At 36.5% G+C, this 22,999-nt stretch overlaps 1 protein-coding gene across 1 annotated transcript in view; it reads right to left on the bottom strand.

Moving 5' to 3' along the window:
* BTAF1 (B-TFIID TATA-box binding protein associated factor 1) overlaps window positions 1-22,999 on the bottom strand; it is a 121,713-nt gene that overhangs the window by 56,180 nt on the left and 42,534 nt on the right. Inside the window, exons 14-17 of the mRNA XM_047073165.1 lie at window positions 20,949-21,069; window positions 1,883-1,987; window positions 547-696; window positions 93-235 (exon numbers count right to left, since the gene is read on the bottom strand). Of these exons, the coding sequence (XP_046929121.1) occupies window positions 93-235; window positions 547-696; window positions 1,883-1,987; window positions 20,949-21,069 (519 nt within the window). The remainder of the gene's footprint in view (window positions 1-92; window positions 236-546; window positions 697-1,882; window positions 1,988-20,948; window positions 21,070-22,999) is intronic.

The raw sequence follows: 22,999 nt of genomic DNA, 5'->3' as shown, positions 1-22,999 counted from the left end.
TCTGTAACTAGTGTGATGGAGGAAGTATTGACAAACACATCAGAAGAATATTTTGGTTCTTTTAAAAGCCTTCTCAATTTTTGTATACTCACTTGGCTGCCATCATTCTGGCCCGCATAACCACAAAATCCCTAGTGGAGGGATCTTCCATGATGGTCTCTGCACCTGCAATGTACTCCTGAAGGACTTCTTTAGTTTGGCTTTGGCCTTGGCGTACCTTACCACATGTTTTTTCCTAGAAAGAAAGGTGGGGGGAGGAGGGGAAACTGTAATTAAAGATTAATCATTAAAATTTAATAGGCAACTCTCCTCTATACGCAAAAATACTCTCATTTGTTATCCCAGTAAAATACATTTCTTTTCCCAAAATTTTAATGGATAAAAATTACTATGCATTTTGTCAAGGTCCTCATAAAACAGTAATTTGTCCTTACATTAAATTAATTAAATTACACTTAAGATAAAGCAATACAAATTTCTTACATAGTTTACTATATTAATATTTAGACCTAAATATACAAATACATTATGTCCCTTTATACTCACCTTGGCTCTGGCTTTTACTTCTAGCAACATATTTAAGTCAATAGGTAAATGAGAAGGCTGCATCATCAAGCAAAGCCAAGCACCCATCCAGGGACAAGCAGCTGCTACCACATAATGAACTGAAGCTTTGCTCAACAGTTCCATCCAAACCTACAAAGTGAAAGAGAAACACGAAAAGTGAAATTTTTCTAGTATGGGGTAATAAAATCTAATACTTATTTTTAGGGATACTGAGTTAAAAAAAAAAAAGGTTGGAAATAGCACAGAGATCAATTTTAAAAGTCAATAGAAAAGCTTATTTTTAAATGCTGCTTTTTGATAGTTTTGTATACTAAAAAACACAAAAGAAAGTTTTAAGGAGAGGAACACAAGAGTTTTCTTCAGTATTTTGCAAAAATCATTTAAAATGTTAAGATACCCATAACAATAAGAGTTGTCAAAATCTCAGCTGTTGAAATCCTTTGCATGTATCATAAAGCTCAATACTAATGCAGTCCTATATTCAACATACACTCTTCAACATCTAACAGTTCCTGATAGATGTCCTCTGCTAAAGTTAGAGGTGGTAATGTCCTAGCATAAATTAAGAACAATGTAAGTCTTGATTCATGATCTTACTTAATAAGGTACCTTTCTTGATGCGTAACATTAAATGTAATTAAAAGCCTATAGAAATAACACCACTGTTAATCCAAGGCTGTTAACAATGAGCCACCTCAGAGGCAATAATTCCAGACTCAATTAACAGATTTGAAAGGTCAAACAGTACCATTTCCCTTTATAAACAGTTAAATATATCAAATGGCTCATCTTAAAAGATCCCAATACACCTTGCAAATAAGGGGGAAAAGTACAAATCTAAACTAAAACGATAAGACTCTGTGTATTACCAATGATTTCCAAAAGATACTTCACAAGATCAATAAGCATACTTATAAACAGCAAAATAAGTGATAAAGAAAAGTCTTTCCTTCATTTTACTTTCTGTACTGAGGCTATCAGAAAGTGCTTAAAACACTTGCCTAGTAGATTTAACTATTATATTCCATAAGAAGACTATTTTCTTGTCATATCTTGCCTGGCCTGAGGATACCCATGTCAGACTTCTGAGCTATAGAACTGTGAAGTAATACATTTATGTTGTTTTAAGCCACTAATTTGTGGTCATTTGATATGGCAGTAATAGAAAACTAACAGTAAGCAATCTCTGACTTTTCAAATGTTTTGATTTCTAATTTCTTAAAATTCCTGACCAACAACAGTATAGCGACTGTGAAAAATTTTTTAAATCTACCAAATCACTGGGGAAAAGAGTACAGATATATTCACTGTGTACCTTGTGAATGAGGTCCAGAATTTCCTGGCTGCTTTCTAATACACAAAACTGAAAAATGTGTCGCAGCATATCAGGCAGAATAGGTATAAGCCAAGATGAAGAGTTCTGAAAACAAAAACAGCAAATCTATAGTATACAATTCTTGGATGTTAGCTTATTTAAAGAGTTATAAGTCAAGTAATACAACTGTTATATGGCTTTATCAAAAAGATTCAACTGGGTGATAAATTTTTACAAGATTTTGGAGCAAGAGAATCCTATTTCTTATTTCAAAGATTTAGAGAAATTAAATATCATCAGAGGAACTAGTATTTTAAAAATGCAGATTCTGTAGTAGCACAGCATAAAGTCTGCTTAGTAGAAAATATAAGATAAGGCTGGGAAAATATTTGGAGGCCGAATTCACTTCACCTGACAAGTGTGCAACCATCTCCTTTTCAATATGGTTGCAAAACGTAATATGGTTTTAGCTCACTATTAGTATGATCTTAAAAAAATCACAAGGTATGACTTAGCCCATCCAGGGCCAATCTGTCTATTGCAGATCTGAAAGCTGGACCTATTTTCATTAATTTTGCACCTGTCTTCTAGCAGGCAATGATTTAGGCAGGAAATCTAATGCTGTTACTTTGTATTTACAGGTCTCTTTAATTAGATTGGTGGGGGAACAGGGTGCAATGAGGAGCTCATTATTATTTTCACTCCTTTAGAGATTATCCTCCTCGGAATTCCTCTCCCGCAACTTTTTTTTAAGTAGTTAATGGACCTGTAGTATGCTACTAACTAGGACTCTACTAATCAAAAATTTCCCCCCTAATCTTAGGGAAAGTCTGCAAAGTTTGATGACCATTTAGCATTAATCCAGTACAGTGTAAACTAATATACAGAAAAATTCTTGCCACAGTCTGTTTACTTCACCAAGTTTAAATTAACTATAACCTGGAACACTATTACTAAAGTTATATGTGAATTCAAGCTTAAGAATGGCTTTTGAAAAAAATGTTTTGGTCTGTGTTAAATAATTAACATAACAATTATTAGCACTTAATGTTAGTGTTACATGTAGTCCCCAACATTTTTGTAGTGAGCATCAGACAGAGGGGAGTGCATCTGTGGGCATTACTGAGAAAAATAAATGGTGGTTATTTAGTGTGACACAGATGGGGTAGTTTCTTCCCAGTTGCTTTATTCAGATTGATGTTCCCTGCTACGTACTCCTTCCTAGAACTCAGAATAAAGAGAATTGATGACACACAGAAATCAGATTATAATACAGTTCACTGTACCTGAAAATCAAGGTGAGACTTCTAGCCATCTATACTCCCTCACACTCTATCCTCCAGCCAATTTCCTTTCACCTCCTCTTTACTGCCATCATGTTCTCTCCAGCTTCCAGAGTTTCACCTGCTGCTCCTTCCTTTTACCCTGCTCTTCACTGGTTAATTTCTACTCATCCTTCAGATCTCAGCTTAGACTTCACTTTTAGCAGGACCTTCCCTAACCTTCACTCACCTCACTAGCTAGGATCCAGCAGCATCATCTACTTCCTCTACCAGACACTCACCTCATTATGTTATTAGAGCTTGTCTAGTTGTCTGGGAGTTTCTCCTGTCTTGTTTAGTTTCCTATTTTAAGCTCTATAAAAGGGTAGAGACCTGTCTCTTTCTGGTCAGTATCTAAAGAATTGTAAACACATATTAGGCACTAAAATATTTGTTGAATAAATCCATATCGCTTAGAGGAAATGGTCCAACGTCACAGACGTCACAGACAGTAATGTGTGAAATTTCCCACAATTAATAGTTGGTAATAAATCCCTAACTGGCAAAACTGACAGGGTAAGATCTTGCCATTTTTCTTTTGCTACACCCCTTCTGTCTTCCCACAAGCATGCCCACAAAATGAGTAGATGTGGAAAAAAAGCAACAATCTGATCACCACCACCAGGAACACCTGATTTGATTTCCTGCCTGGAGGCAAATTCATCATCATTTATATCCATATCAAATGATTTGGGGTTGCAGGGAAGGAGAAGAAAAGAAGTTACAACAAAGTGATGAATCACACTGAGTTCTTCCACAAATTTGGTCTGAAATCCTATTTTGGCCCACCACAAGAGAAACACACACACAAACGCGCGCATGCGCGCCGAACTCTTACACAATTTATAATGCTCTATTCTATTCATTTGTCCAATCAATATTTATTGAAAGTCAGCTAAATATTTAACCTCTGCTCTTGCTTTTTAACATCTTTGTAATATCTGGCCCATACCTAATTATGCAAATATTCTCTAATGCCGATCTTATTTAAGTGTATTCTTTTGGTCTTCTACATATGCCTATGTGAAATTTCTTCTATCTTGAATCCCCACATTCCAACTCAATTTCATATATACCTTCATGCTAAATATAAGCTTCTTGCTAAAGTTTGCCTTTCAAACAAGTCAATGCTGTATGTAACTGAGATTTTGGAATGACTCATAAAGTGGCTGTGATGCAAGTGGAATGGAAAAGTTGACCCAGTCAGCAGAACAAAAGATTAATGTCTGGCATATTTTTCTAGATTGATGAGTCAAGTTCCAGCTATAACTCTTAGTGGTTACAACACTAGTTACTCTAGATATTCCAGTAAAGTAGTTCACTGAGAGACATAGAGATCCATAGACAGCACTCTTGTATGTACACACACAGTCATAAGCTAATGAGACAAAACATAAAGGAAAATCACATGGTAAATTCCTTCACTTTCATTGCCAAACTACTAGTTTAACAAAAAAAGTTACACTTTGATGTTAAGTCCTTACCAAATGAAACTAGTTTGGTATGCTTAAAAGTTATTCTTTCATGCTCCCTAAGAGGCCAGGCTTGCCAATACTTCCAAATGTTAACATCACAAATGGTATGGTATGTCACAGAGAAGTCTAATGGTAATAAGATTTCATAAATAACTGTATTAACTGTCATTTTATTTAAGGATATTTTAGAGACGTGTATGCCTGCATACACAGTCATAATGGGATAAACCTTAAGATTAAGGGCATCTTTGTCATAAAGTCTTCTGGTTTCATAAAGTAAAACATAACAAAAAATTACTAAAGATAATCAGAATCCTGTCAAGGAAATAGAGGCATCAGTCTTTAAGACGTACAGTGCAGATTTAGCCTCAACACTGCAGTTATTGAGAGGAATGGATTGAGAAGTTAGAAAATGAAACCAGTTTCAGCAATAGAGTTACCAGCAATTTAAAGAAGAGTTCATGTTTTCACTTTGTACTTAAGATGACTTAATATACAAAAGTGAGAAAGCAATTCAATAGGCACTTAAATCCATTTTGTCTCCATGTAAAATTTATAAATTTTTTTTTTACATTTTTATTTATTTTTGAGAGAGAGAGAGACAGAGCACAAGTTGGGGAGGGGCAGAGAGAGAGGGAGACACAGAATCTGAAGCAGGCTCCAGCCTCCAAGCTGTCAGCACAGAGCCTGACATGGGGCTCGAACTCACAGACCATGAGATCATGACCTGAGCTGAAGGCAGACACTTAACCAACTGAGCCACCCAGGCGCCCCTCCATGTAAAATTTAAAACTGAAAGTCAGCCAGAATTGGACCAGATTCTGAGCCTGAAATCAGTAACTGTGAGTGGTGCAGCTACAAGAGCTTGGGAAAGTTTAATTTTTGGTCACCAGTTCCTTCATCGGCAACACAGAATGGCAGTAGCCACCCATGTTACATGCTTACCAGCATTCACAGCATAAAGGCCTCAATAATAACTTGGATTATTACTATAATCAAATATCATTCTTACACCTCAGTATACAAATAAGATTGCAAATTATTAGAAAAGAATTCCCAGAACTTGAAGTATTATTGTTCTTACTATCTGTACTATTAATTATTTGTACAGCATTAACATTTTAATAAAGCACTTTCATTTACATTATCTTACTTAGCCCATATAAGTCTAAGGAACACTGGGTGAAGATTATCACCAGAATAGTTAAATCAACTTGACCAAGATCATAAATTTAACAAACAGTAGAGCCAAGGTTAGAATCCAGATTTTTTATTTAGTTAAGGCATCTTTTCATTAAGCCACTGAAGTAATAATAGTCATAGAAAGCAGCTCAGAAAAAGGGAAGTTCAAGTGAGAACAGATTTTTTTTTTAATGTTTATCGATGTCACAAATAGTGAGATTATGACCTGAGCCAAAATCAACAGTCAGGCACCTAACCAAATGAGCCACCAGGTACCCCAATGAGAATAGATCTTTATCATCACCATATGTCTATCATCTCTCACCCAAATTCCTGGAGCCAAATATATTTTGAAATTCATAATTTTTCAAATTTTATAACAATACTGAGGTTGTATATACTGCATGCTATGTAATATCCTCAACAGGGCCTGTGGTGGCACCCAAATATGTTATTATTTCTGAAGCAAAATTTGTGAATGGGCGTATTTACTAGGATAAAGACTTAAAGTTTCTCTTCAAGATGAGCAGGCTTTTCACCAAATGAGTAGTTTGAGAAGTTGGTTCACTTTACAAAAAAAAAACTTCGGATTTCAAAACTGCAAATAAGAGATCGTGAACTTGTATTATAAGACAGTTTGCAGGTAGCTATGAAGCAGTCAATAGCAACCATCAGGTAATGCTGTAGAGAAGAATACAATAACAGATACAACCATCGGACATAGTTTACTCTGATATTTTCTCAGCAAATAATGTTGCTGAGATCATAAAAGTAATAATAACCATTAAGTTTTCACTGCATCGTGATGTTAGGTAATAACAACAAAAAAATCACAGTGCGTTACAGAAGCTGGAATTGTTTTGTGGCACTAGAGAACTGCCCTATTCCCTGAAGGAAAGATACAGAAAGAAAGGGAGATAATATTTTGGAAGGACAGTGTATATGTGGGGGGGAGGGGACAAGTGATGAGCCATGTGCCAAAATACTCTCATGAAAGGAATCAAAGGCATCCAAATTGGTGAGCAAGAAGTAAAACTGTCACTATTTGCAGATGACACGATACTATATATAGAGAACCCTAAAGACTTCACCAAAATCCTACTAGAAATGACAGATGAATTCAGTAAGCTTGCAGGGTATAAAATTAATATACAGAAATCTGCTGCATTTCTCTGCACCAATAATGAAGCAACAGAAAGAGAAGAAAACAATCCCATTTACAACTATACCAAAAATAATAACTAGGAATACAGTTAACCAAGGAAGTGAGAGACCTGTACCCTGAAAAATAAAACTGATGAAAAAACTGAAGATAACACAAATGGAAAGATATTCCATGCTCAACAAATATTGCTAAAATGCCCATAACACCCACACCAATCTACAGATTTAATACAATCCCTAAAAAAATACCAACAGGGATAGGGGATGGGGGAGAGGGGAAAGTAGGTGATGGGCAATGAGGAGGGCACTTGTTGGGATGAGCACTGGGTGTTGTATGGAAGCCAATTTGACAATAGATTATATTAAAAAAAGAAAGAAAACTGAAATTAAAAAAGAAAAAAAATACCAACAGGGAGTGCCTGGGTGGCTCAGTCAGTTAAGCACCTGACTCGATTTTGGCTCAAGTCATGATCTCACAGTTCATGAGATCAAGTCCTATGCCGAGTCTGCACTGTCAGCACTGTCAGAATAAATAAATGTCAACATAAATATTTTAAAAAATATACCAACAGCATTTTTCACAGAACTAGAACAAACATTCCAGAACTAGAACATTCCTAAAATTTGTATGGAGCCACAAAAGACCCTGAATGGCCAAAGTAATTTTGAAAACAGAACAAAACTGGAGGTATCACATTCCTAGATTTCAAGTTATACTACAAAGCTGTAGTAATCAAAACAGTATGTATGGTGCTGGAACACAGACACATAGATTAATGAAACAGAATAGAGAGCCAGAAATAAACCCATGATTATATATTATATGGTCAATTGATCATTGATAAAGGAGGCAAAAATATGCAATGAGAAAAAGTCTCTTCAACAAATGCTGTTGGGAAAACTGGACAGCTACATGCAAAAGAATGAAACTGGACTACCACCTTCTTACACCATACACAAAAATAAAACTCAAAATGGATTAAGGACCTAAATGTGAGCCTAAAACCATAAAAATCTTAGAAGAGAGCACAGGCAGTAATTTCTCTGACACTGGCCATAGGAACATTTTTTTTTTTTTTTTTAAGATAGGTCTCCTCAGGCAAGGGAAACAAAAGCAAAAAATAAACTAAAAGCTTTTGCACAGCAAAGGAAACAATCAACAAAACCAGAAGGCAACCTTCAGAATGGGAGCAGATATTTACAAATGACATACCTGATAAAGGGTTAGTATCCAAAATATATAAAGAACTTCTAAAACTCAACACCAAAAAAAAAAAAAAAAAAATACAATTGAAAAATGGGCAGAAGACATAAATGGACATTTCTCCAAAGAAGACATACACATGGCCAACACACACATGAAAAGATGCTGAATATCACTCATCATCAGGGAAATGTAAATCAAAGCTACAGTGAAATATCACACTTGGCAGAATGGGGGGGGGGGATCACAGAAGGAATGACTGGTCGTGTGTCTGTGAGGGTGCAAACTTCCTGTTCTGTAGACCAGAGACACCATTTTCATCATTAGGCCACCAACAATGATCAACCCCAGTGAGCCAAACAGTGCCACCAAGTGGAGAATGAAGCCATTACACCAAGCTCCACCTCCCTGAGCCCTCCAGGCACCCCTACTCTAAGGCATGTGGGCCAGAGAATCAGAGTAGCAGGTCCTTCTCCCAGAAGATCAGCACAAATCCCTTCCGCTATCTTAGTCAATTGACCATAGACTGCTGCAAAGTTCCACCTGCAGGGCAAAGGAGATCTAGCTTCATTTGGGTTTTTTGTTTGTTCATTTTTGTTGTTGTTGTTGCTTCTGTTTTGGTTTTGCTATTTTTGTTTTCTTGGATACAGAAGGAGCAAAGTTTATTTTATTTTACTACTTAAAAATGTTTTCTCTCTTCTTTTTTTCTATCAAGCTTCTCTTAATAAGCAGACCAAAACACACCTAGGATCTAACTTCCTTTATTTGATTTTTTTAATTCTTTAATTTTTATTTCATTCTAATATTACTTTTTTCTTCCTCCAAAATGACAAGACAGAGAAATTCACCTCAAAAGAAAGAACAGGAAGAAATGATGGCCAGGGATTTAACTAATGCAGATATGAATAAGATGTCTGAACTAGAATTTAAAGCAACAATTATAAAGATACTAGCTGGGCTTGAAAAAAGCATAGAAGACACCAGAGAATCCCTTTCTACAAAGATAAAAGAACTAAAATCTAGTAAGGTCAAAATTTAAAATGCTATACATGAGAGGCAATTCCAAATGTAGGCCATAAAAACGAAGATGGACAAGCCAGAAGAGCAAATTACCAGTACAGAAGATAAACAGTGAAGCTGAAAGAAGAGGGAAACAAAGGTCAGGGATCATGAAGGCAGAATTAGGGAACTCAGTGATTTATTAAAACATAACATGCGGGGGTGACTGAGGGGCTCAGCTGGTTAAGTGTCAGGCTCTTGATTTCAGCTCAGGTCATGATCTCACAGTTCATGGGATCGAGCCCCACGTCAGGCTCTGTGCTAACAACAAGGAGCCTGCTTGGGATTCTCTCTCACCTTCTCTCTCTGGCCTTCCCCGGCTTGTGTGCTCTCTCTCTCTCAAAACAAATAAACATTTAAAAAAGTAATAACATTCATATTATATGAATCCCAGAAGACGAAGGGAGAGAAAAAGAGGCAGAAGGTTTATGTGAGCAAATTATAGCTGAAAACTTCCCTAATCTGGGGAAGGGAACAGACATCAAAATCCAAGTAGCACAGAGAGCTCCATTAAATTCAACAAAAGCCAGGAATCACCAATATACCATAGTGAAATTCACAAAATACACAAAGAAAGAATCCTGAAAGCAGCAAGGGGAAAAAAGTCATTAACCTAACACTGAGAGACAAATCAGGTTTGCAGGAGACCTGTCCACAGAAGCTTGGCAGGACAGAAAGAAGAGGCAAGATAAATTCAACGTGCTGAATGGGAAAAATATGGAACCAAGAATACTCTATGCAGCAGGGTTGTCATTCAAAATAGAGTAAGAGAGGGGCGCCTGGGTGGCCGACTTCAGCTCAGGTCATGATCTCACCGTCCGTGAGTTCAAGCCCCATGTCGGGCTCCGTGCTGACAGCTCAGAGCCTGGAGCCCGCTTCAGATTCTGTTTCCCTCTCTCTCTGCCCCCCTCGCCCCCGCTCATGCTCTCTGTCTCAAAAATAAATAAAAATACTAAAAAAAAAAAAAAAAAAAAAATAGAGTAAGAGATAGAGTTTCTCAGACAAAAACTAAAGGAGTTTGTGACCACTAAACCAGCCCTGCAAGAAATTTCAAGGGGAATTCTTTGAGTTGGGAGAGGAGGGGAGGGAAACTAAAAGCAACAAAGACTTAAAAGTACCAGAGCATCACCAGAAACACCAACTCTACAGGTAACACAATGGCCCTATTTCATATCTTTTAATAATCACTCTGAATGTAAATGGATGAAATACTCTAGTACAGGGTATTAGAACAGATTTAAAAACAAGGTCCATCTATATGCTGCCTACAAGAGACTCATTTTAGACCAAAAGACAACTGCAGACTGAAAGTGAGGGGATGGAGGACCATCTATCATGCTAATGGACATCAATGAAAGCTGAAGTAGCCATACTAATACAAGACAATCTAGATTTTAAAACAAAAGCTATAACAAGAGATAAAGAACAGTATTATATCATAATTAAGGGGTCTATCCATCAAAAATATCTAACAATTGTAAATATTCATGCCAACTTGGAAGCACCCAAACATATAAATCAATTAATAACATAAAGAAACTCACTGATAATAATACAATTATGGTAGGGGGCTTTAACACCCCACTTACAGCAATGGACAGATCATCTAAGCAGAAAATCGACAAGGAAACAATGGCTTTGAACACACTGGACCAGATGGAATTTATTTCACCCTAAAACAGAATACACATTCTTCTCGAGTACACACGGAACATTCTCCAGAAGAGATCACATACTGGATCACAAATCAACCCTCAACAAGTACACAAAGATCGGGATCACAGCATGCATATTTTCAAATCACAGTGTTATGAAACTTAAAGTGTACCACAAGAAAAAAATTTGGAAAGCCCTTAAATACATGAAGGTTACAGAACATCCTACTAAAGAATGAACAGATTAACCAGGAAATCAAAGAAGAAATTTAAAAAATACATGGAAACACATGAAAATGAAAACATGACAGTCCAAAATCTTTGGGATGCAGCAAAGCCAGTTATAACAAGGAAGTATATTACAATTCAGGCCTATCTTGAGAAGCAAGAAAGGTCCCTACACAACTTAATCTTACACCTAAAGGAGCTAGAAAAGAAACAGCATATAAAGTCTAAACCAGCAGAAGAAGGGAAATAATAAAGATTAAAGCAGAAATAATTGATAAACAAAAATAGAACAGATCAACAAAACTAAGAGCTGGTTCTTCGAAAAAATTAACAAAATTGATAAATTCTTAGTGAAACTTACCAAAAAGAAAAGAGAAAGGATCCAAATAAAATCACTAATGAAAGAGGAGAGATCACAACCACCAACAGAGAAATAAAAACAATTATAACAAAATATTATCAAAATTACATGCCAACAAACAGGGCAATGTGGAAGAAATGGACAAATTCATAGAAACTGACAAACTACCAAAACTGAAACAGGAAGAAATAGAAAATTTGCACAGACCCATAACCAGCAAAGAAACTGAATAAAAATCTCCCAACTAATAATCCTGTGCCAGATGGCTTCCCAGGGGAATTCTACCAAACATTTATAGAAGAGTTAATAAATATTCTTCTCAAACTGTTCCAAAAAAAATAGAAAGAAAACTCCCAAACTCATCCTATCGATAAGGGTTTAGTATCCAAAATCTATAAAGAACTTATCGGGGTGCCTGAGCGGCTCAGTCAGTTAAGCATCCAACTTCGACTCAGGTCATGATCTCACAGTTCCTGGGTTCGGGCCTGGCATCAGGCTCTGTGCTGACAGCTCAAAGCCTGAAGCCTGCTTCAGATTCTGTGTCTCCCTCTCTCTCTGCTCCTCCCCTGCTTGTACTCTCTCTCTCAAAAATAAACAAACATCAAAAAAAAAAAAGACCTTATCAAACATCTAAAAAACAAATAACCCAGTTAAGAAACTGGCAGAAACATGAATAGACACTTTTACACAGAAGACATCCACATGCCTAACAGACACATGAAAAGACTTGCTCAACATCACTCATCATCTGGGAAATGCAAATCAGAACCCCAATGAAGTACCACCTCACACTTTGTCAGAATGGATAAAATAAACAACACAAGAAACAACAGGTATTGAAGAGGATGCGGAGAAACCCTCTTGCACTGTTGATGGTTATGCAAAATGGTGCGGCAACTTTGGAGAACAGTATAGAGGTTCTTCAACAAACTAAAAACACACTACCCTACGATCCAGCAATTGCACCGTTAGGTATTTACCCAAAAAACACAAAAATACAGATTCAAAGGGGTACATTCACCCCAATGTTTATAGCAGCATTATCAACAAGGCCAAACTATGGAGAGAGTCCAAATGTCCATCAACTAATGAATGGATAAAGAAGATGTGGTTGGGGCACCTGGATGGCTCAGTCAGTTCAGCATCCGACTCTTGGTTTTGGCTCAGGTCATGATCTCACAGTGGTTCGTGAGTTCAAGCCCCACATTGGGCTGTGTGTGGAGCCTGCTTGGGATTCTCTCCCCCTCTCTCTCTGCCCCCTGACCCTGCTCTTGCATGCGCGTTCTCTCTCTCAAAATAAACTTAAAAAAAAAAATTTATTTATGCACATGGAATGTCCTCCAGAATAGATCACATACTGGGACACAAATCAGTCCTCAAGTACAAAAAGATTGAGATCATACCATGCATATTTTTAGACCACAATATGGTGAAACTCTAAATCAATCACAAGAAAAAATTTGGAAAGGTAAACAAATACTTGGAGACTAAAGAACATCTTACTAAAGAATGAATGGGCCAACCAAGAAGTTAAAGAGGAAATTAAAAAGTACATGGAAGCCAATGAAAATGATCATACCACACCCCAAAACCTCAGGGACACAGCAAAGGCGGTTGTAAGAGGGAAGTATATAGCAATCCAGGCCTTCCTAAAGAAGGAAGAAAGGTCTCAGATACATAACCAAATTTACACCTTAAAGAGCTGGAAAAAGAACAGTAAATAAAACCCAAAACCAGCAGAAGACAGGAAATAAAGATTAGAGCAGAAATCAATGCTACCAAAACCAAAAAAACAGTAGAACAAATCAATGAAACCAGAAGCTGGTTCTTTGAAAGAGTTAATAAAATTGATAAACCACTAGCCAGTTTGATCAAAAAGAAAAAGGAAAGGACCCAAATAAAATCAAGAATGAAAGAGCAGAGTTCACAACCAAGACAGCAGAAATAAAAACAATAATAAGAGAATATTATGAGTAATTATACACCAATAAAATGGGCAATCTGGAAGAAACGGACAAATTCCTAGAAACATATAAACTACCACAACTGAAACAGGAAGAAATAGAAAATTTGAACAGACCCATAACCAGTAAAGAAATCGAATTACTAATAAAAAAAACATCTCCCCAAAAACAAGAGTCCAGGGCCAGATGGCTTTCCAGGGGAATTTTACCAAACATTTAAGGAGAGTTAACACCTATTCTCTTGAAGCTGTTCCAAAAAATAGAAATGGAAGGAAAACTTCCAAACTCTATGAAGCCAGCATTACCTTCATTCCACAATCAGACAGAGACCCCACTAAAAAGCACTAGTGACCAATTTCCCTGATGAATATGGATGCAAAAACCCTCAACTAGGTATTAGCCAACTGGATCCAACAATACATTAAAAAAAATTATTCACCACGACCAAGTGGGATTTATACCTGGGATGCAGGGCTGGTTCAACATCTGCAAACCAATGTGATTCATCACATCAATAAAACAAAGGACAAGAACCACACGATCCTCTCACTAGATGCAGAGAAAGCATTTGACAAAATACAGCATCCTTTCTTGATAAAAACCCTCAAGAAAGTAGGGGTAGAAGGATCATACCTCAAGATCATAAAAGCCATATACGAAAAACCCAATGCTAATATCCTCAGTGGGGAAAAACTGAGAGATTTCCCCCTAAGGTCAGGAACAAGACAAGGATGCCCACTCTCGCCACTGTTATTCAACACAGTATTGTAAGTCTTAGCCTCAGCAATCAGACAACACAAAGAAATAAAAGGCATCCAAATCAGCCAGGAGGAGGTCAAACTTTCACTCTTCACAGATGACATGATACTCTATGGAAAACCCAAAAGATTCCACCAAAAAACTGCTAGAACTGATCCATGAATTCAGCAAAGTTGCAGGATGTAAAATCAATGCACAGAAATCAGTTGTATTCCTACACACTAATAATGAAGCAACAGAAAGAGAAACCAAGGAATCAATCCCATTTACAATTGCACCAAAACCCATAAAATACCTAGGAATAAATCTAACCAAAGAGGTGAAAAATCTATACACTGAAAACTATAGATAGCTTATGAAAGAAAATAAAGAAGAGACAAAAAAATGGGAAAATATTTCATGGTCCTGGATAAGAAGAACAAATATTGTTAAAAATGTCAATACTACCCAAAGCAATATATTCATTGCAATACCTATCAAAATAACGCCAGCATTCTTCACAGAGCTAGAACAAACTATTCTAAAATTTGCATGAAACCAGAAAAGAACTCAAATAGCCAAAACAATCTTGAAAAAGAAAACCAAAGCTGGAGGCATCACAATCCCGGATTTCAAGCTGAATTACAAAGCTGTAATCATTAAGACAATACAGTGGCTTAAGACATCAAGACAATACAGTGCCAGTAGGCACAAAAACAGACACTCCGATCAATGGAACAGAATAGAGAACCCAGAAATGGACCCACAAACGTATGGCCAACTAATCTCTGACAAAGCAGGAAAGAATATCCAATGGAATAAAGACAGTCTCTTCAGCAAGTGGTGCTGGGAAAACTGGACAGCAACACGCAGAAAAATGAACCTGGACCACTCTCTTACACCATACACAAAAAGAAACTCAAAATGGATGAAAGACCTCAATGTAAGACAGGAAGCCATCAAAATCCTAGAGGAGAAAGCAGGCAAAATCCTCTATGATGTCAGCCGTAGCAACTTCTTACTCAACACGTCTCCGGAGGCAAGGGAAACAAAAGCAAAAATGAACTTCTGGGACCGCATCAAGATAAAAAGCTTCTGCACAGCAAAGGAAACAATCAGCAAAACTAAAAGGCAACTGACTGAATGGGAGAAGATATTTGCAAATGACATATCAGATGAAGGGTTGGTATCCAAAATCTATAAAGAACTTATCAAACTCAACATGCAAAAGACAAAGAATCCAGTGAAGAAATGGGCAAAAGACATAAATAGACACTTCTCCAAAGAAGACATCCAGATGGCAAACCAACACATGAAAAAATGCTCAATATTACTCATCATCAGGGAAATACAAATCAAAACCACAATGAGATACTACCTCACACCAGCCAGAATGGCTAACATTAACAACTCAGGCAACAAAAGATGTTGGGGAGGATGCAGAGAAAGAGGATCTCTTTTGCACTGCTGATGGGAATGCAAACTGGTACAGCCACTCTGGAAAACAGTATGGAGGTTCCTCAAAAAATTAAAAATAGAACTACCCTATGACCCAGCAATTGCATTACTAGGTACTTATCCAAGGGATACAGGTGTGCTGTTTCGAAGGGACACATGCACCCCAATGTTTATAGCAGTGCTATCAACAACAGTCAAAGTATGGAAAGAGCCCAAATGTCCATCAGCGGATGAATGGATAAAGAAGATGTGGTGTGTGTGTGTGTGTGTGTGTATATATATACATATATATATGTGTGTGTGTGTGTGTGTGTGTGTGTGCGCACGCGTGTGTGTGTGTGTATAGTGTGTGTGTGTGTGTGTGTGTGTGTGTGTGTATATCCTCAAGGAGAAAGCAGACACACACACACACACACACACACACACACACACACACAGTGGAGTATTACTCTGCAATCAAGAATGAAATGTTCCCATTTGCAACTACGTGGATGGAACTAGAGGGTATTATGCTAAGCAAAATTAGTCAGAGAAAGATATCATATGACTTCACTCATATGAGGAATTTAAGATACAAAACAGATGAACATAAGAGAAGGGAAGCAAAAATATAAAAACAGGGAGGGGGACAAAACATAAGAGACTCTTAAATAGAGAGAACAAACAGAGGGTTACTGGAGGGGTTGTGGGAGATGGGATGGGCTAAGTGGGTAGGGGCATTAAGGAATCTATTCCTGAAATCACTGTTGCACTATATGCTAAGTAACTTGGATGTAAATTTAAAAAATAAATTAAAAAAATAAAAAAAAATTATTTAAAGATGTGTTATATACATATACTTTACAACAGAATATTACTCAGCCAACAAAAAGAATGAAATCTTGCCATTTGCAACAACATGAATAAGCTAGAATATATTATGCTAAGTGAAATAAGTCAATCAGAGAAAGACAAATACCATATGATTTCACTCATATGTCAAATTTAAGAAACGTAACAGAGGAACAATGGGGGGCACAGAGAAGAGAGGAAAACAAACTACATGGGACTCTTAATGACAGAGAACAAACCATGGTTTGACAGAGGGAGATGGTGGGAGATGGGCTAGATGCGTGACGGGTACTAAGGAAGATACTTATGATGAGCACTGGGTGTTGTATGTAAGTGATGAATCACTGAATTCTACTCCTGAAATCAAAATTGCAATGTATTTTAACTAAAATTTACATTTAAAAATGCAAAAATACATACATACATACATACATACATACATACATACATACGTAAATAAATAAGGGAGGATTAGGGGTCTTTTGTTTTTTTGTGGGGTTTTTTTGGGAAGACTAGTTTTTAGCCCTATCACCCAAATCCTCCTGGTCCTTCAGCACTTAGTCTAACCTTCAATGCTGCTTCCTGACATCTCTCATTTTCTGCTCTTCCATTATTTAACTCTTTTATTAAACTTATCATGGAAGGGGCAGCTGGGTGGCTCAGTCAGTTAAGCTTCTGACTTTGGCTCAGGTCCTGTTCTCATGGTTCATGGGTTCAAGCCCCACATCAGGATCTCTGCTGTCAGCATAGAGCCCGCTTCAGATCCTCTGTCCCCCTTTCTCTACCCCTCCCCTGCTCACATTTTCTCTCTCAAAAATAAATAAATGTTTAAGAAAAAAACTTATCATGTAAGAGTCTTGTCACAATCACGCTGTAAATTTTTACAAGGTAAAAATAAGAACCATGTTGGATTTTTAAAAAATTTCTCTGAATAACCTGCATAGAATTTTATACAAATTTATTTAACAAATATTGGAGACCTCTGCATAAGTGGTGGCTGACATACTACAAATCACAAATAAAGAACAGTAAGAGTTCTGGTATATGATCTGGTATATGATCAAGAGTCATCATCATCAATTTTTTACATATGCTAGGGCCAAAGTTTCATTTACAAGCCAGTAAAGGCAAATTCAAAAGACAAAAATAGTTCAGTCCTAGATAAGAAAATCAACACCGCAGAACATAGAGATGTTTTCACAACCATGTAATTTTAATAACCAATATCAACAATCATTTAGGGGCTAAAAAATAGAGAAGAGGATTTAGAACAACCTTGGTATCTTACCTAAACTGTAAAAATTTTGAAATATAAGAGGAAACACCACATTATAAGACTACCAAGAGAAGTCAGATGGAGATTGACAGATTAGAGAGAGAAAAAAAATAGGAAAGAACAATTGAAAAAGAACAGTTCAGTCACTGACAGCAGCGCCTCTCATGTATCACAATATTCCCACACTATACCATGGTAAGCACCATATAAAAACTAATAACCAACAAACAATATTGGTGGGCTGATTGATCAAAAAATATTACCTTATGTTTAATACAGTTGAAGATCATGATCAGGTGTGTCAATCATTTTAATGTTAACTATTTTTGGTTAAAAAGTATGTTTCAGTTATTTAGAAAATCCATTTATATATAATACTATAAATACATTACTAAAATTCCTAACTTAAGTAAATATATTGCCAAATAATTAAAAACCACTGAAGTTAAAAAGAGGCTGCAAGTAGTTTAATCACCTTAATAAAAAACAGAAAGACTTAAAAGAACAATGTCGGATGTGTATCCAAAATACACAAAGAAATCTTAAAATTCAAGAGTAAGAAAACTCAATCCAAAAAAAAAAAGGAAAAAACCTGAAGACATTTCAGCAAAGAAGAGATACAGATGGCAAATAAGCACATGAAACTATGCTCAACATCACATATCACTGGAAAATTGCAATTTTAAGTAAGATACCGCTACACATTTATTAGAAGGGCTAAAATCTACAACACGGACAATATCCAGTATTGGTGAGGATGTGCAGCAACAAGAACTCTCATTCACTGCTGATGGAAATACAAAATGGTATAGCCGCTTTGAAAGACACTTTCTTATAAAATTAAACATCTCCTTATGCTCTTTGGTGTTTACCTAAGCACACTGAAAATTTGTGCCCATACGAAAACCTGCACATGAATGTTTACAACTTTATTCATAATTGTCCAAAACAGGAAGCAACCAAGATATCCTCAATAAGTGAGTAAATCAACTGTGGTATGCCCATACAATGGAACATTATTCAGTGATAAAAAGGAATGATCTATCGAGTCACAAAAAGACATAAAGAAACCTAATTTCACATTGCTAAGTGAAAGAAGCCAACCTGAAAAGGCTACATATTGCATGACTCTCAACTATTTGACATTCTGGAAAAGGTAAAACTATGGAGACTTAAAAAAGGTAAGTGACTGGGGGCGCCTGGGTGGCGCAGTCGGTTAAGCGTCCGACTTCAGCCAGGTCACGATCTCGCGGTCCGTGGGTTCGAGCCCCACGTCGGGCTCTGGGCTGATGGCTCAGAGCCTGGAGCCTGTTTCCGATTCTGTGTCTCCCTCTCTCTCTGCCCCTCCCCCGTTCATGCTCTGTCTCTCTCTGTCCCCAAAATGAATAAACGTTGGGAAAAAAAAAGGTAAGTGACTGTTAAGAATCCGGAAGGAGGAAAAGAGGGGTACTTAAGTGGAGCACAGGCATTTTTTTTTAAGGCAGTGAAACTAGTTTATTTGATACTGTAATGGTAGATACATACCACTGTGCATTTGCCAAAACCCATACAAAACAGTATGAAGAGTGAACCCTAATATAAACTATGGACTTTACTTAATAATAATGGATGAATATTGGTTACCAAGCATAAGAAATGTACTACACTAATGTAAGATGTTAACTATAGGGAAAAGTGTGGGTGGGGGAATATGGAGGCATATACGAACTACATACTTTTCACTCAATATTTTGGTCAACCTAAAACTGCTCTTAAAAGTAAATCTGTGGGGCGCCTGGGTGGCGCAGTCGGTTAAGCGTCCGACTTCAGCCAGGTCACGATCTCGCGGTCCGTGAGTTCGAGCCCCGCGTCAGGCTCTGGGCTGATGGCTCGGAGCCTGGAGCCTGTTTCCGATTCTGTGTCTCCCTCTCTCTCTGCCCCTCCCCCTGTTCATGCTCTGTCTCTCTCTGTCCCAAAAATAAATAAAAAACGTTGAAAAAAAAAATTTTTTTAAAGTAAATCTGTTAGAAAAACAATAACATGAAATAAGGAAATCTGTTAACTTTAAGAGGATTAACCAAAGCAAATTTAACCTTACACCAAAAACATTTAGACAAAAACCACAAAACAAAAATGAAGTGAAAATTCAAAACAACCCATGCCAGTGTGTCTTATCAGCCCATGCCTCATCAAATGAGGATTATAAAACACACCTGATAGACCTCAGAAGATTCTGATTAGATCAAATAAAAAAATACAGCAAAACAAAATTTATAGACACTGATTCAAAGAAGTACAATACAATCCCATGCTGCAGATTAAAGCAAGTCTACATGGAATATTTCTAATTCACAAAGAAATGTGTGGTTACTGAACATAAGAGAGACATTTACCCATCCTAGAATCTACTGTCTTAAAAAAACAAAGCAAACAAACACAAAAACCCACTGCTTTTTAAAGATCCCTGGCTCAAACTGTACTGCCAACAAATAACAGCATGTCCTAAGAATGGATTATGATACTTCCCTACGTTCTAGTATTTCGTTTGACCTATAGTTACTTTAAAAATAGAAATGTTAAGTCTTTTATAGGCAGGGCAAAGATTCCTTAGGTCAGCACAGACTCCATTCACATACTGATATTACCTGAATGATCTCTCTAGGCACTTCATGTTGTGACTTCTGATGTTTACTATCCTTGGAAATACCGTGTGCTTAAGATTAATTCTTAAGCGAGGCAAGTGCCTAGTAATTTCATCATCACTCTTTAGAAGTCATACTGTAGAGCTCCAAATGTAGCCTCCTAACCTGGGATATGTTCTGCCAACTACCTATCTGACAACCACATGAAGCAAGCTAAGACTGAATAATAGATCTCTGAGACAAAGAGATTATTCGATTGATCTTTCACTCAACAAATATTTGCTGAAGGCCTCCTATGTGTTAAGCACTAGTCCAAGTGCTGGGAATATGACCTAGAACAAAATATTAAAATATTTCTGCCCTCATGGTGATTATATTTTTATATGTCTACATGGTCACCATACCATTTCTACTAGGCCCAGCATCCTCCTGATCTTTGGATATGTAGCAAAGGTAACCAGATTGATTGAGTTTATAAAATTATTCTATGTAATTTCAGCATCACTACACATAGTTATTAGTTCTTACCTGGTCCTGGGTTGATAATAACGTAAATAGAGTTTCCAATGCTGCTCTTCGAACTGATGATATAGTGTGATGCAAAAAAGGCCAGACACGTGGAACTAGAACTGTGAGTGACTGCTGAATACTAATAAACAAGACACAAATTAGGCTTACTCATTTTCAGTTGAAATTCTATTGATTCATTTTCTAAATATGTCCTGTAGACCTCATACCTTTTCTGATGAATAAATTCTAAAAAGGTAGTATTTTCATATGAACGTTCATTTAACATCCTCATTCAAAACTGTTATTATAGCACAAGAATACCCAGAGCAAATGCAGTCATAAATATCAACATTAAGTTCTATGGTACTAATGCCACGAATTACCTTTGTCAAAGTAGAACTTTCCAATATAGCTGCCCTTTTTTCAATCTGTTCTTAGGAAAATGGAACATGTGTCTTAACTGGTAGGCTACACAAAATCAAGATTAATTTCTTCTTCTTTCCCATGGCTAACCCCAATCAGTAACCATTAGATGCACATAACTTATATTCCCCATTGGGGTCATCTCTGCCACATTATCAAATGAGCAAGAGGTGGCATGGTAGTAGCTTCGAAATCTGTCATCCTGATTTAGCATTACTAAAGTTAGGAAAACTCAGATTATCTTCCTTCTCACAATTAGAATTTAAATGGAAAAGCCAGCAAAGCCACTTCTAGGCTAACAACTTGGACCATAGAATTCCTGTCATATCCATGAGTCATTTATAAAAACTACCTTGAATTAGGAAATGATTTAGAAATAGCATTTGAAATATATAACTCTAGAAAAAGGCATGAATAAAAAAGAATATGGCAGGTGTTAACTATATGTTCTTTTGTGGTTACCCTCAGGTCTATATTTTAGCATTATTTTCATCACTTGCAGGTTTGTGTGAACATCTCTTCTCACATTTATTTACATGTTTAGTAAATTTACTTACAAAATTATTAAACACATGAACAGAGACAAAAAACAGACTCAAACTATGTAAAAGCATTATAACAAGGTCTTGTTAATAGAGTAACCTTTAACTGTTCATGCTCCAAATGACATGCTGCATTTCTTCTTACATAGCTGGAAAGTATCTGCCAAATATCATAATATGTGAAGCAAATTTCCTAACAGGGCAATTTTGAAAAATAAATACATAAAAGCTACATTATTTCACACATTATTGTATTTCATACATTATTTCTGAATTAACAGAATTTTTACTACTTCTTTCATTTCCTTACATTATCTAGCTTTCCTGACACTACTCAAAGTTTTTTTTTTTTTTTTAAAGTCCTAAACCCTTTATTTAGGACAGTGGTTAACACAGGCTCACAATCCAAACCCACATCACCCTGTTTTTAAATAAAGGTTTACTGGAACACAGCCATATTCATTCCTTATGCGTTGTCTATGGCTACTATTGAGCTACAATGGCAAAGTTGAGTAGTTTTGACAATGACCATATAACCCACAAAACCAAAAATACCACTATCCGGGCTTTCACAGAAAAAGTTTACCAACTTCTGATTTAGGGTAATTAAAAACTCTTGCATTCTGCAGCTTGAGAAGGGCTTTCACACAGATGAACACATTTAATCCCTATAGTTTTCACTACTAATTGAAATACCTGAATATTAGGAAATCCCATAAATGCACTACCAATTTTTCTCTTCGTTTGCTTTTACAGGCATTTATTTTGCAATTCCAACTTGTAGGTTGCCCTACTGCCCTAAATTTACCCCTGAAGTACTCTCAGCAGGGCCAGTATTACTTGAAACATTCTGAACATGTTTTTAATCCACCTATGATTTTCATTAGAAATAGATTTACAGAGCCAGAAATCATTTATAATCATGAGCATATGCACATTCACTAAACATCCTCTCTAGGCTAAGAACAGTAATTAATTTTCTCATCTGTGATTTTTAAAGTTGCATGTGAATTTTTTCTTCTGTATCTCCAAAGAAACTATTAATAGAAATAGTATTATTCAGGAGGCAATCTAAAAGGTAGGGAATACATTAATTAGCTGAAC

The sequence above is a fragment of the Lynx rufus genome, unplaced genomic scaffold, assembly GCF_022079265.1.
Source record: "Lynx rufus isolate CCGP_SWC_20201006 ecotype Redwood Valley unplaced genomic scaffold, mLynRuf1.p SCAF_11, whole genome shotgun sequence".
Classification (NCBI taxonomy): domain Eukaryota; kingdom Metazoa; phylum Chordata; class Mammalia; order Carnivora; family Felidae; genus Lynx; species Lynx rufus.
This window is presented reverse-complemented; position numbering and strand designations above follow the sequence as displayed.